The following is a 13,205-nucleotide window of genomic DNA, read 5'->3' as shown; positions in this document are numbered from 1 at the left end:
CACTGTGATCTGTAGCCTATAGTTCGGCTTTAGCTTCTAACTATCTTTGTCTTTTTAACCTGTTGTTGCTGCTGAGTCAGTTTGACATCCTGGATATATCCTTCAACCACAGACTGTAGACCCCTCTGTCTGCTTCTCTCTGGAATCACTCTTTCATTTTCCCAAAAATATGATAATATTTCTGCAGTTAGTGACAGTGTGGACTCCATGCTTACTCCAACAGCTTGTTGGACCATCACAAAGGGTCGGGGCTTAGCGAAAGGTTAATTACAGCAGAGATAATTCATTGATTGACAAAAAATGGACTACTTTGCCAGTCGCTAGCTCCCTCTGTTCCATGGTGATGATCTGCTGCTTTTCTGTCTTTTACGTTCTTGTAAACTGAATATCTTTTTGGTTTTTGATGATGATGATTACTGGAGGAATATAATCTGCAGATTGATTCATAATTAAAGAAATGTAATGTCCTGAGGATGAAGTGAGAAGGGCCGAGCCCAGATTGTTTAAACACTGAATTTACCTTTTAGGGCACCTTTGTTCACTCTGGCATTAAATGTCTATAAATGTGATATGATAATACACTTTTTCCACATATCCTCTCCCTCAGTTGCAGAAAGAATATTTTATAAAATCGTACTGAGGCAGAAACTGTAACTTTGACATCTGGTAAATGACATCCCGAAAACGTGCTCACACTGTGTTCTGTGTCTCTGTCAGTCCGCAGAGTGCTAAAGGTCGCAATGATACCTTCTACCTGACTCCTGAGCCTGTGGTGGCTCCAAACAGCCCCATCTGGTACTCGACTCAACCTATCCCAAAAGAACAGCTGGAGCAGATGCTCGCCCGCATCCTCGTCGTCCGCGAAATCCAGGAAGCCATTAACATGTCGGAGAGCGTGCACTAGTTGGACCGGAGGAGAACGATAAATGGACTAGACTCTTCCTCATTCTCTTCACCCAGCCTTTGATTGCTCATTATTAGTAGTTTTCTATTCTCTCACACCCTCTTGTGGTCTTAAAGGGTGGCATGTATATGTTTATATTCACTATGTGTGAGCATATCTTACATTCACGAACTGTACATAAAACCAATACAGATAATAATCTGTTTTATGGAGGCAATCTCTCGACCTTAACACCAAGTTAGTTTCTTTCTGTTTGGCCAAAGGATGTAGTGTCTAATCTTTTTATTGGACCTGAACTCTAATTTAAATGTTATTTTAACTGTTGGTTCTCCTTAACCAATAGTCTGGAATTTTCCCTTCCCCATTTTGTTTTAATCTGTAATATATTTCATATATATTTTCACTGGGGTTGGCCTGCGCTACGCTGCTTTTCATAAACATCCCTCTCTGTTGCTCTTCTTCCCCTCATCTGCCTTGGTCACTGTTGAGTGTCACAGTGAATACCTCAGTGGTATTAAGACTGCATTAAGGAGCCAAACATAGGCTCAAAGCTAATTTTCAACTTGTGTGAATTCTCCCTTTTTCTTTGTATTTCGCTCTCGTCTGTCTCGAGCTGAATCCACACGCAGACACACTGAACTCTGGAGATGACTCGCTTGTTAGTGAATGCTGTTTGCTTGCTGTTGGACTAGCTCGGCAGCCTTGAATCACACTAGGACACAGACTTGACTGCAATACAGTGTCGCCACTCGCCCTGCAGCTACTAGCACTTGCCACACGGTGGAGACGTTGGCAGACGGAGGGGCGAAGGCTGCCGACTGCTGCTGGATCCTCCTCTCTCTCTGTCCTGTCCATTGCAAACTCCAAAACTCACCCGAAGAGGGATCTGTTGTATCATACATGTTTATTACATGACAGATGAGAGACTCTAAAAAAGTGGGTTAGCCCTTTTATGTTCTATAATGTATAATACTCATAGCTCCTTCATGTACTGTAATGGGTTTCAGTCATCTAAGGAGAATGGCAGTGCCTGTGTGTTTTTGAAACATGACCTTTTTTGTACAGCCACTATACCATGTGTCTGCCTTTCTAGTGAGTCTTAATTCTGCTGCACGTGCATCCGTAAGTACTGACAGCCTGCGTTGTGTGACATAGAATGGTGCACAATCATTATTCACAAACACAAACAACTAAGTAAAAGTTTTCTAGTAGCATGACCTCAGAGAAAAACTAAATCAATCAATCCAGACATATTTGGTAGCTGCACACAGTAGATACCAATCTGATCTTTTACTTAAGTAAAAATAGTAATACCACAGTAGAGCTGTAATGATCACTTGATTCATTTTCAACTATTAAATTAATCAACAACTAATTTGATAATCGAGTCTGTCAAAGTCAAAATTCTCTTAAATGTGAATATTTCCGGGTGTCTTTACTCCCCTGTGACAGTAAGCTGAATATCTCTGGGTCATGGACAAAACCAGACATTAAGGGTTGTCAGCTTGAGCTTTGGGTGTTGGTTGGGCACGTCCAACTAGTGGTGAGAGGCCCTGGGGAAGACCCAGAACACGCTGGAGGGATTATGTATCTCATCTGGCCTTGAAACACCTCGGGATCCCTCGGGAGGAGCTGGAAAGCGTTGCTGGGGAGAGGGACGTCTGGGGTGCTTTGCTTGGCCCCGGATAAGGGGATGAAAATGGATGGATGGATGCATTAATGTGTTCATCACTTTAATGTAAAAGTGGAACTCATTTTAATTAGTTACTAATACTGCTGGGTAGTTTATATTTACACACCGTGATCAGTTAGTTGATTTATATTTGGTAACAACAGTAAAGATATCAAATAAATGTAGTTGAGTAAAAAGTATAATATTTCCCATTGAGACGCGGAGTAGAAATAGAAGGTAACATAAAATAGAAATACTCAAGTAAAGTACAAGTACCTCAAAACTGTACTTAAGTAGAGTACTTGAGTAAATGTCCTTAGTTACATTCCACTTGTGGTAGTCAGCTCTGTATTTAAATCAGTGTACAGGGAGCAGTCTCGTCATTGTCCTTGTTAATCTCATGGTAAGTCATTCACAGTGGAGGATCAGGTTCGACCCGTACGGCAGGTTCTTCCTTTATGTTTTTCCTCATTGTATCAGGAGGAACTGCAGCGTCTGTGGTTTCTTCACCAGCATGTATTTGCACATTGTCAGGCCAGTTTCCCGCCTGCAGGGCTCGACGTCGAACAGCACACACTGCATTATTTCTGCACTCTCCTTCCTTCTTAAATGCTGTATAAAGGCATACATGATGTTCTTGCTTGTTTTTGTATTCTCAGCTTTACAGCATGACTTCAGGAGGCGTGTGAGCCAGGATTAAACAGAGACGAGGAAGGCAGTAACCTCCTCAGCAGCTTCCCGGGGTTTAAAATCTGCTGCATTGTGTTCTGTGGTTGGTCCGCAGGAGGTGTCTGTCGCTGATGGTGACGTCTCCTCCTCCCCGCTTGGCCCCCCCGCCCCGAGGATCTGTGGGGCTGATCTTGAATGTTGTGGTTAATATTTGAACCGGCTCTCTGAATTGGTGGCCTGCTGGGAAGGAGAAGACGCCTAATTAAAATGTCAACTTACGTTACAATGACTAATTATGCATGCTGCCTGTGCCGAAATTGAGTTTGGTGTGTGATGGTGCTCAGTGGGAGCTTATTTCTGTGTTCTCACCTTGCTGAGGTTCCTCCACTGAGCCAGTGCAGTAGACACTGATGAACAAATATGTACTGCTCCTGAGTACACACAGAGGAATGAGCAGGTAATGAGGATCTCATGTTTGGGACCAAACAATACAGCACACAGTGTTAATGAGTACAGAAATGACAGATTCATGAGCGCCATAGTGAGACAGCAATGTAATACGTGACAGTGAATAGCAAGTGTGCATTTAAACACACTTCATAATACCGTCTAAACAAGAATACAGTCTATTTAACTGAATATTAAGTACAATTTTAAGTTTGATTCTGAGGCACCTTGTATTTTGATTTTCTACTACTTTATACTTATTACAAGAGAATTCACTTCAAGGACATGTGTTTATCACATTGTTACACAGCACATTAAGGAAGTAGTTTGGCATTTTTGGGAGTAGATTTTTTAGTTTCATTACAGAGATGAGAATGTTAATGCCACTGCTGTGTTTGTGCGTTAAGTGCACAGCTACTTCCAGCAATAGGGAGAGCTGTTTTCTCAATTCCAGTCTTAATTCCAGTAAGATAACTACCATCATGAGGACTTTCAATTTTGATAAAAGGGTGTAATTACCTACAATTTAAATACTTGTAGCCTATACTTGAGTATTTCTGTTTTATGTTAGTTATACCAGGCTACATTTGTCTAAAAGCTATAGTTTGTCACTTTCAAATTATTTTACGTACAAAACACATGATTAGTTTATAAAATTTGATTTGATTTGTTATCCTGTAGATTCGATTACCCATAAAAATGTAGCTTCACAAAAAATTAACAGCAATGTCTCTTTCCAGAAATCATGACCCGGTTACTCAAGATAACCCACAGACCTTGTTGTGAGCAGTTTCATGTAGGAACTATTTTCTTTCTACTGAATTACATCAGCCAACCGTGTTACCACACAGAAGGAAGTGTGCATCTATAAAACACTGATGGCATCTTCCTTGGCTGAGCTGTTGCCTTAGCTAGCTCAGCAGCGCTAGGTGAGCTAGCAGTAGATGCACGCTTCCTTCTGCATGGTGATACAACTGGCGGCTGTAGTTTGGTAGTGTTACCTCTCTGTGTGGCAATATACCAGCTCTGAACCATAGTTGGGAACATGCTGGCTTATTAACATTATTTTAGCTTGGCTTGTTATTGGCTGGTAACTAGCTTCTAACGGTCTGGACCACTCTGCTGAAGGAAGGATGGCGAGGTGTTTAGGTGCCATTCACCAACATTGGCTTTCTTGCAGTGTTCGCCACAAAACAATAAACATGGCCTTCTCATGAGGTCGAACAGTAGCCCTGAGCTTATCTAGACGCTTCTACTGACTATCATTACTCTTTGCCGCCTGCTGCCTTTACCATGACACCCCAAGAGAGCTTCTTCCCCCCATATACTCATTGAAGTACATGTCACACCCTCAAAGGTTACCCACAGGGCCACCACCCTTAAAGGGCAAGAAAAGGGTGAGCCGGTAACAATAGCAAAAAAATGGTTCCTACATGAAACTGCTCACAACAAGGTATTTGGATTATTTTGAGTAACGAGGTCATGATTTCTGGAAAGAGATATTGCTGTTGAGTTTTTCATGCGTATTTTTTGGCACTATGAGCACCACAAGCTGAGTGCCATCTAGCTCCATTACACTGGAGAGAAGGCAGACATCTCTATGGTTGTTATCTCCAACACTCTGTAACTCACACCAAAATAATCAAGACTGATATATAGGTCTGCAGGTAAGATGAAAAATATGTGTTTTTGATTGTAGGGTGAACTGCCCCTTTAAGTGCATTAATACTTTTGTACTTGAGTACAATTTTGAGCGCAGGACTTTTACTGGTAAAGGAGTACTGTTTTGCTCTATAATTGTTACTTTTACTTCAGTACTCGGATTTTTTCCTGTTTCCTCCCCAGGTGCTGCCCTCCCCCTTTTCTCAGCGTGCAGAGAGTGGCTGAACGCACCTGTGCTTAATCACTCATCAAGGACGTGGTGGTTAAAAAGCTTGAAGAAGCAAATAGTCGGAGCCAGTGGGCCAGTGTGGCAACAGAGGTGCTGTGTGTGGGTCGCAGTTTTAAGAAGCTGGAGTTTATAGTGCACCTGAGTCAGTGATCTTTACTCTTGTCTAGAAGGAGTATGGTGAACTTTTTGTTGAATCATTCATTCTGTGTTTTATTTACTAAATGCTAATTTATTACTGCTTTCTTTGTTTAAAGAAAGTAGTGTTATGTAAGCACTTTAAAGACTTTTTGTAAACCTTCATTTGCCTGTTTTTGTCAAATAAACCAGCACCTTCATTTATACACCTACTTTCGGTTGTCCTTTTCCTTTTTCCAGCTTACATTTTATTGTTACTGTGAGGTTTACAAGTTAATTCATGTGTTTTAGTAGTCTGCTAAAAATATATTGAAAGTGTTTATACAGTTACTGAGGAAGTGTAACCAGAAACTGTTGTTGTGAAGCTGCTGAAGTGTGGAGAATAATAAAGTGCTGATTAAGAGAATATCCGTTTCCATCCTGCTGTGCACTCTCAACAAGAGTGACACAACTACCACACATGGAACCCTCACGTTACATTACTTCCCTCATCCCCTGAGCGTGTTTGAGGAACAAATCAGTAGACTGACCAGATTCTGGACCATCCACATGCGATGTAGCCGTAGATCCTCCACAGCAGCCCGTATATCAGGCTGGATGCCCCTCGCACACAGCTGCATCAGCCACAGCAGCGTCACAAACGTTCCTGAACGCCCCACACCTGCACTGAAACACATAAGCAGAGGATTCACTTTCAGCATCTTGAAAGGGGCACATTTTTAACATAAGTGAGTAATGGGTTTCGTGAGGGAGAGGGTGATGGGCTGAAGTTCAGAGGTCACACCTGCAGTGCACCACGGCCGGCCCCAGGCGTGGAATTTCCTCCAATTTCTGCCGCACATGCTCAGTGAAAGCGCAGAGTGAGGATGGGTCTTTAGGGACGCTCCGGTCCGGCCAGGCAGGGTAGTAGTAGTGTGTGATTATCCTGACTGTTGGACAGTCTCTCTGAAACACAAACACTTCCCTTCAAGCCATCCACAAGGACTTCTTCTTCTTCTGTGACTGATTACTGGCGCAGTCAGCGCACAGAAGTCAACAGCAGCAGTTTACAAAGTACCAGAGGGGATGATGGATGTGTCTATCACTCACCTGTCTGAGGTTAATGGTGGTGATAAAATAATCTGGACCTTGTTTGCGGGTCACTGTTGTCACTTGGATCAGTCCATGATAAACTGTCCCTTGTTCCAGAGGCCAATACTTGTCACACAGTACCTGCACACAGAAATAAGGGACAGGGCCAGATTATTAAAGACGTGTAAGGTATTAACTGATAGTAAGTATCTTAAAGGTCCAGTGTGTAGGATTGATTGGCAAGAATGGAGCTAAATATGATGAGTTTGTTTTCTTCAGTGTATAATCACCTGAAAATAAGAATGTCTGGGTTTTGTTACCTTAGAATGAGCCGTTTAAATCTACATAGAGAGCAAGCTCTCATCTATGGAGTCTGCCCATAGACTGTAAAAACAATAGATGGAACTACATGATGTCACCCATTGGTTTGAAGACTCCTGTTTGGCATTCCTACTGCCACCATCTTGGTGTTTTGAAGTCCGTAGTGACCATATTTGGGTGAGAGGTTGGCGCGGTGGAGGAGCGAGGGGTGGATTTGACTGAAAAGCTGAGGACACTATCAGCAGACAGCCTGTCACTCAAAGCGGCCTGCCTGAAATTATATGCCACACCCAAGTCATGAGGGTGGGATATTAGCTGTAGAGAGCAAAACATTTTTTGTACCAGGCTGTAAACATGTTTATTTCTGCTGTAAAGTTGGGCATTTTAACATGGGGGTCTCTGGGGATTGACTCGCTACTAGTGCCAGCCTCAAGTGGCCATCAGAGGAACTGCAGGTTTTGGCACTTTTCATTGGCTTCATTTTCAGGCCTGGAGGTTGCCCCTTGAGTCAGCTATGTTGCACTGCCATGTAACCAAACACTGGCTTAAGATAGGACCATTTGTGTTTTCGTGTCCACCACTACAGTTAGCAGCCCCTCCGCAACGAGCCAAATAGCATTGGGAAAACAGTAAATTTTAATGTGAAACTGATTTATCCAGTGTTGCAACCAGTTCAAATCACCAGCTCCATTTATTTTGGACAGGAAGAGACCTCTGCAGAGAATTCGGCTGTGGGTAAAAAACTCCTGGATGTCTTGATCTAACGTTATCAAAGACAAAAGGTGATCACACGTTAGCAAGTGCTGGGCTAGTGGCCCGTTTCTGATGAGCCAAACAGTAGCCATATTTCCATCAGCCTGTTTAGATGCGCATCTAGAAGTATCGCATCAGAAAATTATGATGGAAACGCCAAAATTCTAATTAAAATCCCCTGATTCGCACAAACTAAAATACGCTCGCTTTAGCCGGGTTTTGGTTGATTCGAAAAAATGTTGATTCGCAAAATGGGCGATGGAAACAGTTATGTTCGAATTACATCTGACGTAGCGCACCTCTCTCCATGGTGATATCCACACTCCGGGTTGGGAAGGCAGTAATGCATTTACAAGCTGGTTGCCGGTTCTGCGGAAAACTTGCGTGAGTTCGTAGTTTTCACCAAAGTCCGTACATTTAATGGAAACACACAGGATTCATATTTCTTTTAATGCGCATTTCCCAATAATTCGAATCACTTTTGGATGGAAACATAGCTATTGTCAGAGGAACACTGATTTGTAATGTTCAACTGCTCTTTTCAGTGTTTTTTTCTGGTTTTAATCACCTGGTCCGGTTGTTTTGGAGGAAGAGACCTCTGCAGAAAATTCGGCTCATAGTAAAAACCTCCTGACCAATGAACACTGAAGTTTCAGCTGGTTGCAATCTACAATCCTTACTGCTAGTGCCACTAAATCCGACACGCTACCCCTTTAAAGGAATAGTTTAACATTTTGGAAAATTCACTTGTTTGCTTTCTTGATGAGACTTAGATGAGAAGATTTATACACCTTTCAAGTCTGTACAGGAAATATAAAGCTGAAGTCAGCAGCCAATTATCTTGACACAAAGACTAGAAACAAGTGGAGACAGCTAGCCTGGCTCTGTCTGAAGATAAACAAGATCTGCCTATTGGCACTCCAATAGCTCACTAATGGGCATGTGCTGAAACAAGTATTTCCCCCTATTATCAGTCTTTGATGCTACGTCTTATGTCTCCCAGCTCTAGCTTCAAATTTACTGTACAAACATAAGAGTGGGGTCAATCTTTTCCTCAGAATGTCTGATGAATTTAATAACATAAGGAAAAATATTTCATCAGAGGATTCAGAGGCAAAAAGCATGCAACAGGCACACACACACACACACACACACACACACACACACACACACACATAAACTGAATGTGTCTCACTATGTCCTTGCATCTCAGAGCTGTCACCATGACGATTATCCTGACGTTTTGCTCCCACACCATCCTCCAGAAGTCAGCGATGGTGTTGTGCAAAGGACCCTGGGTGCAGATGAAGTCTCTTTCTGATCCTCCACCCTGAATACAGACACACAGTCATTAAGAGACGCAGACAGATGTGGAGACAGACAGACAGACAGACAGACAGACAGACAGACAGACAGACAGGTGGTAAAACAGGAAGACAGAGTTCTGAAAATGACAGACAAAATAAATATGAGGAGGCCGATGAGTTCTTACAGGCACAAAATTTGCATTGATGTAGTCAGTGTGTGGTTGGGAGTTCTGAATGGACAGCCTCACGCGACAGTGGTCATCTATAGATGAAAGCAGACGAATACAAGTTTCATAAACTGCCACACACAGTCGCTGTGATCTGTATTAGCATGATTTGCACTTACATGGCAGGATGTAGGGGTATCTGTTCTTTTCTCTGTTGGCCGGTAAGTCACCTGCTCTGGAGGGGAGGTCTTTACCAACTCTCTCAAGCTCCTTCACAGAGACAAAGATGTTATTGCGTATGACAAACACTTCTAGCTTCTCAGATCAGAAAACTAATTCACTTTTAAAACATACCTCAAACTCCTGCTTAAAGCCTCTGTTGTCGTTGGCGACGAGAGTCTGGCATCTCGAATTAAACGCCTGCAGAATTTGCACTCTTGGGAAAGTTTGCACCCTGTGAGACATGATTGTGTTACGTTAAACCATTTTAAGACCATTGATGCACTCTGACAATGAGGATATGTCTGGTATCAGTTGTGACAATGTCATGACAGCTGGTATTGTTTTCACCTTGTAAGTCTGTGTGTATTGTAATGGCAAAAATGTGCTCCAGGTGGCACCTGTTGTAGCGAGAACTGACACAGAAGCCGTTTTGAGGGCTCTGGCAGGTGTTATTGTCTGTCTGACTTTATCAGTGCCATAGTGTCACAACTGAGCAAGATGCAGTCACAAAACTTTACAGGTGTGTAGTTAAGCTCAAAATGAACGTCAAGTTCCAAGATTGGTGTGGCCCAAGCAAAAGGGCCGGAAATAGGGGGTTAGGAATTAGGGAAGGACCTTCCACTTTACGCCCCTGGCTCACATCTGTTATAAGTTGCGGATTGCTGTTTTGCAGCTGGAGTGATCCAGTCATAAGATGGTCTCTAGTTTCTTTGTGATATCAAAAACACATTAATGGGGCGCTCAGTAGCTCACCTGGTAGAGCAGGTGCCCCATGTACAAAGGCTTTGGGTTTGACTTGACCCTTGGCCCTTTGCTGCATGTCATTCCCCCTCTCTCACCTCCTCATGCTAGAACTGTCCTACTGAATAAAGGCAAAAATATGTTCTGTTTTCTGTTTTATTTGATAGGGACGATGGAAGTTAACATCGTTTCAATACAGCGTATGAGACTGATGTGTTGCACAGAGAGTATATCCTCCTGAGACCCTGTGTCGTCATATGAGGACATCACATTTTGGGTTTACTTGACCTTATACTTTATTCTACTTAACTTAGACCTGTTGTCCTCGTTCATGGACATTTTTTGTGCCATCTAGTGGCAGTAAGAGCACAGTACACTAATATATGTAAAAACAAAATGGCTGCCATCCCTGCCAAGTCAGTCTGCAGCTGATCCCGACACAAAAATGGACAAAACCTGATCACATTTTATGGTTGAAACTTGTTAATATATGATTAATAATGTTTGTAGTTTTATATGGGCGACACTGTTAATTAGGAAGTACTCCTTTGAAGACATTAGGACTTTAATATCGTCTTGTTTGAAGACATTGGGACTGTATAGTTTTTTTTATATTTATTGGGTCCTACTGATCCCAAATAGCTAGGAGAAATTAAGAAAGCATACCAAACAAAAGTTCAGGTCTCAGGAGGATATAGCTATGGCTAATTGCCTTTCACACCACTTCTTGTGACTCTCTTACTGTCTTGTCTTTGAATAAATCTGGAAAGAGGCTCTGGAGACAGACCATTGATACATTTAAAAGCTAATTTCAGGAAACAAAAGTTAATGAAGCTGTCAAAGCTGAAAAGATTGTTTCGCTCCAAAATGCTACAGTGATGCCACTGGATAGGCGTTTTGTCCTTTATTTTCCAGTACCTGATTGTATAAAGATGTAAGGTGTCTGATTGTAGATGGTGATGCTTGAGCCCATACTGCCATGTATTTATAAAAAATAATATAAATGAGCAGTAGTGTTTCAATGACTGACATGTTCCTGAATTACAATGAACATTAGCTGTGTATGTATTTGAGTTGATCACATCCATCCTGCTTTCATAAATACTCACAAACGCACCAACATTGAAGCTGAAAAATAGTCCCCAATAAATGCAGCCTTTACTATTTCTTTTCTAAAATTTTAGGACATTTTTTTAAGTGAAAGTAAAGTTCAGTTTTTATTGAAACTGTTTTAGAAGTGTTGATACAATGGTCTGATCACTTTGAAGGATGTAGTCTGTGGTACTGTTAAACTGTATTGCATCATACAACTGGGTGTTTCTCTTATTTTACGTATACCCTCATTGATATAAATGGCGTGGACGAAATAATAGAAACACCTTTCAGCATAATGCAATACAGTTAAACAACATCACAAACAACCAGCATCCAAATGACCCATTAAGTTGAATCAACAACTCTCTAAAACAGCTAAACTGAACACTATAACCTTAACGAAGGTCAGATTAATCTGAGGCCTGTTGCACTAGACCATCAGATTAGCTTTGTCTTGGTGAACCTACTCAGTTGAGTGTGTTTTTGTGACCTTTTTTTAAAGATTAACATCCTCAGTAATGAGTCCAGGGCTGCGTGCCACAGACAAGGAAGTTGGAAAATGTTGAAAGACAAACTGACACATTGTTGGCTTTGTTCTTTTCATGGGATTTGTTGACAGCAGCAAAAACATAGAAAAAAAGTGTATTTTCAGAATGCTACAAGAAACTTTGCTCTTACCTCATGTTGCCTGCCGTGGTTAACCTCACACTTTAAATTAGCTGGAACTCATGGTGTTGAACGATGCCAGATGAATTTCAGTGTTGGTGCTGTGGGAACAAATCAAATCCTATCTTATAAAGTACATTTTTATACATTTAAATTAATAAATCAACAGGCAATAGATCCATCAAAGTGAGAATGTATGGTTGAGAACATTGAGTCTACGTCTTGTTTCCCCTCCCCCTGCTTGTTTTAATGTTTTCCTGCTGAACACAGGTATGTGACACCACAGCAAACACTTACAACACACAGTCATACAGATGAGAGAACAGCTGTATTACATGTGATGAAGTTAGCTGCCTTCACAAATGTATTTGCATTTAAGCCCTCAATTTAGTTTGACTTTTTTAACAAACCAAGAACGTGATACATTCCGATCTCACTACATGTCCTGCACACATTATAGTAGAAGACATACCTGACCAGCACAGCCCAACTTTCACAAGCAGCACTTAGTAAAACTGATCCGACAAGAAAGAAAAACTGCTCCAACAAGTTTTGAACCCCAAACAGCAACAGGAGAAGGACACAGCTCAGAGTCTCAACAGCTTCAGTGTGTTTGTTTCAGGATTACCTTTCCAAACAAGCCTCTGCTCAATGATTGGAGTCTGAAGGGAAGGAGAACTCGACTGCTTCCCTCCAAGTCATCTTAAGGTTGTCTGGTTTTAATAATCCTCTCTCCCTTGACTGTGTGTGTGTGTCTCTCTCTCAAGGGTGGAGGGAGTGGAATGGGTGGAGACAGTGGGTGGAGAGAGGAACACTAAACCTATGGGAAGGGTGTCAGTTTGTGATGGCCTCAGCTATTCTTTGTACTTACTGTGTCATTAGTCGCTTTTCGAAAACAAAATGTTGAGGGAATACTTCACCCCAGTGGTTTAAGGTAGTTACAATGGGCCCCAGTGTGCCCTGGTTACCAGCTGTGACACACACACACACACACACACACGCACACACACACACACACACACACACACACACGTATATGTATTTTAACAATAGTGTGTCTTAGTGCTGCTTTTTGCCCAGTTTGTCAGCCTTAGGAGATTTTTTTTTTTTTTTTAATTAATTTTTTATTTTTTTATTTTTTTAC

The 13,205-nt window shown here is 41.8% G+C and overlaps 2 protein-coding genes across 4 annotated transcripts in view; one reads left to right on the top strand and one right to left on the bottom strand.

Annotated features, from left to right (window-relative positions):
• Window positions 1-1,973, top strand: part of LOC126402165 (transcriptional regulator QRICH1-like) — an 8,918-nt gene extending 6,945 nt beyond the window's left edge. Inside the window, exon 12 of the mRNA XM_050063892.1 lies at window positions 718-1,973. Coding sequence (XP_049919849.1) covers window positions 718-904 — 187 coding nt within the window. The 3' untranslated portion in view covers window positions 905-1,973. The remainder of the gene's footprint in view (window positions 1-717) is intronic.
• Window positions 1,974-2,624: 651 nt separating this feature from the next.
• On the bottom strand, window positions 2,625-12,815 carry LOC126402166 (receptor-type tyrosine-protein phosphatase V-like). 3 transcript variants are annotated; one of them, XM_050063893.1, is made up of 11 exons: window positions 12,690-12,815; window positions 12,074-12,162; window positions 9,692-9,791; window positions 9,517-9,607; window positions 9,356-9,432; window positions 9,059-9,193; window positions 6,808-6,930; window positions 6,503-6,663; window positions 6,249-6,384; window positions 3,615-3,676; window positions 2,625-3,485 (listed from the first exon to the last, which is right to left on the bottom strand). In XM_050063893.1, exons 2-11 carry the CDS (start codon window positions 12,076-12,078, stop codon window positions 3,251-3,253), a joined length of 1,125 nt encoding a protein of 374 aa, XP_049919850.1. In that variant the 5' UTR covers window positions 12,079-12,162; window positions 12,690-12,815; the 3' UTR covers window positions 2,625-3,250. The 3 variants fall into 3 exon arrangements, with proteins under 3 accessions (XP_049919850.1, XP_049919852.1, XP_049919851.1); XM_050063895.1 differs by having other exon boundaries at window positions 2,625-3,482; XM_050063894.1 differs by lacking the exon at window positions 12,690-12,815 and adding an exon at window positions 12,534-12,675.
• Window positions 12,816-13,205: the final 390 nt, after the last annotated feature.

The sequence above is a fragment of the Epinephelus moara genome, chromosome 16, assembly GCF_006386435.1.
Source record: "Epinephelus moara isolate mb chromosome 16, YSFRI_EMoa_1.0, whole genome shotgun sequence".
Lineage (NCBI taxonomy): Eukaryota > Metazoa > Chordata > Actinopteri > Perciformes > Serranidae > Epinephelus > Epinephelus moara.
This window is presented reverse-complemented; position numbering and strand designations above follow the sequence as displayed.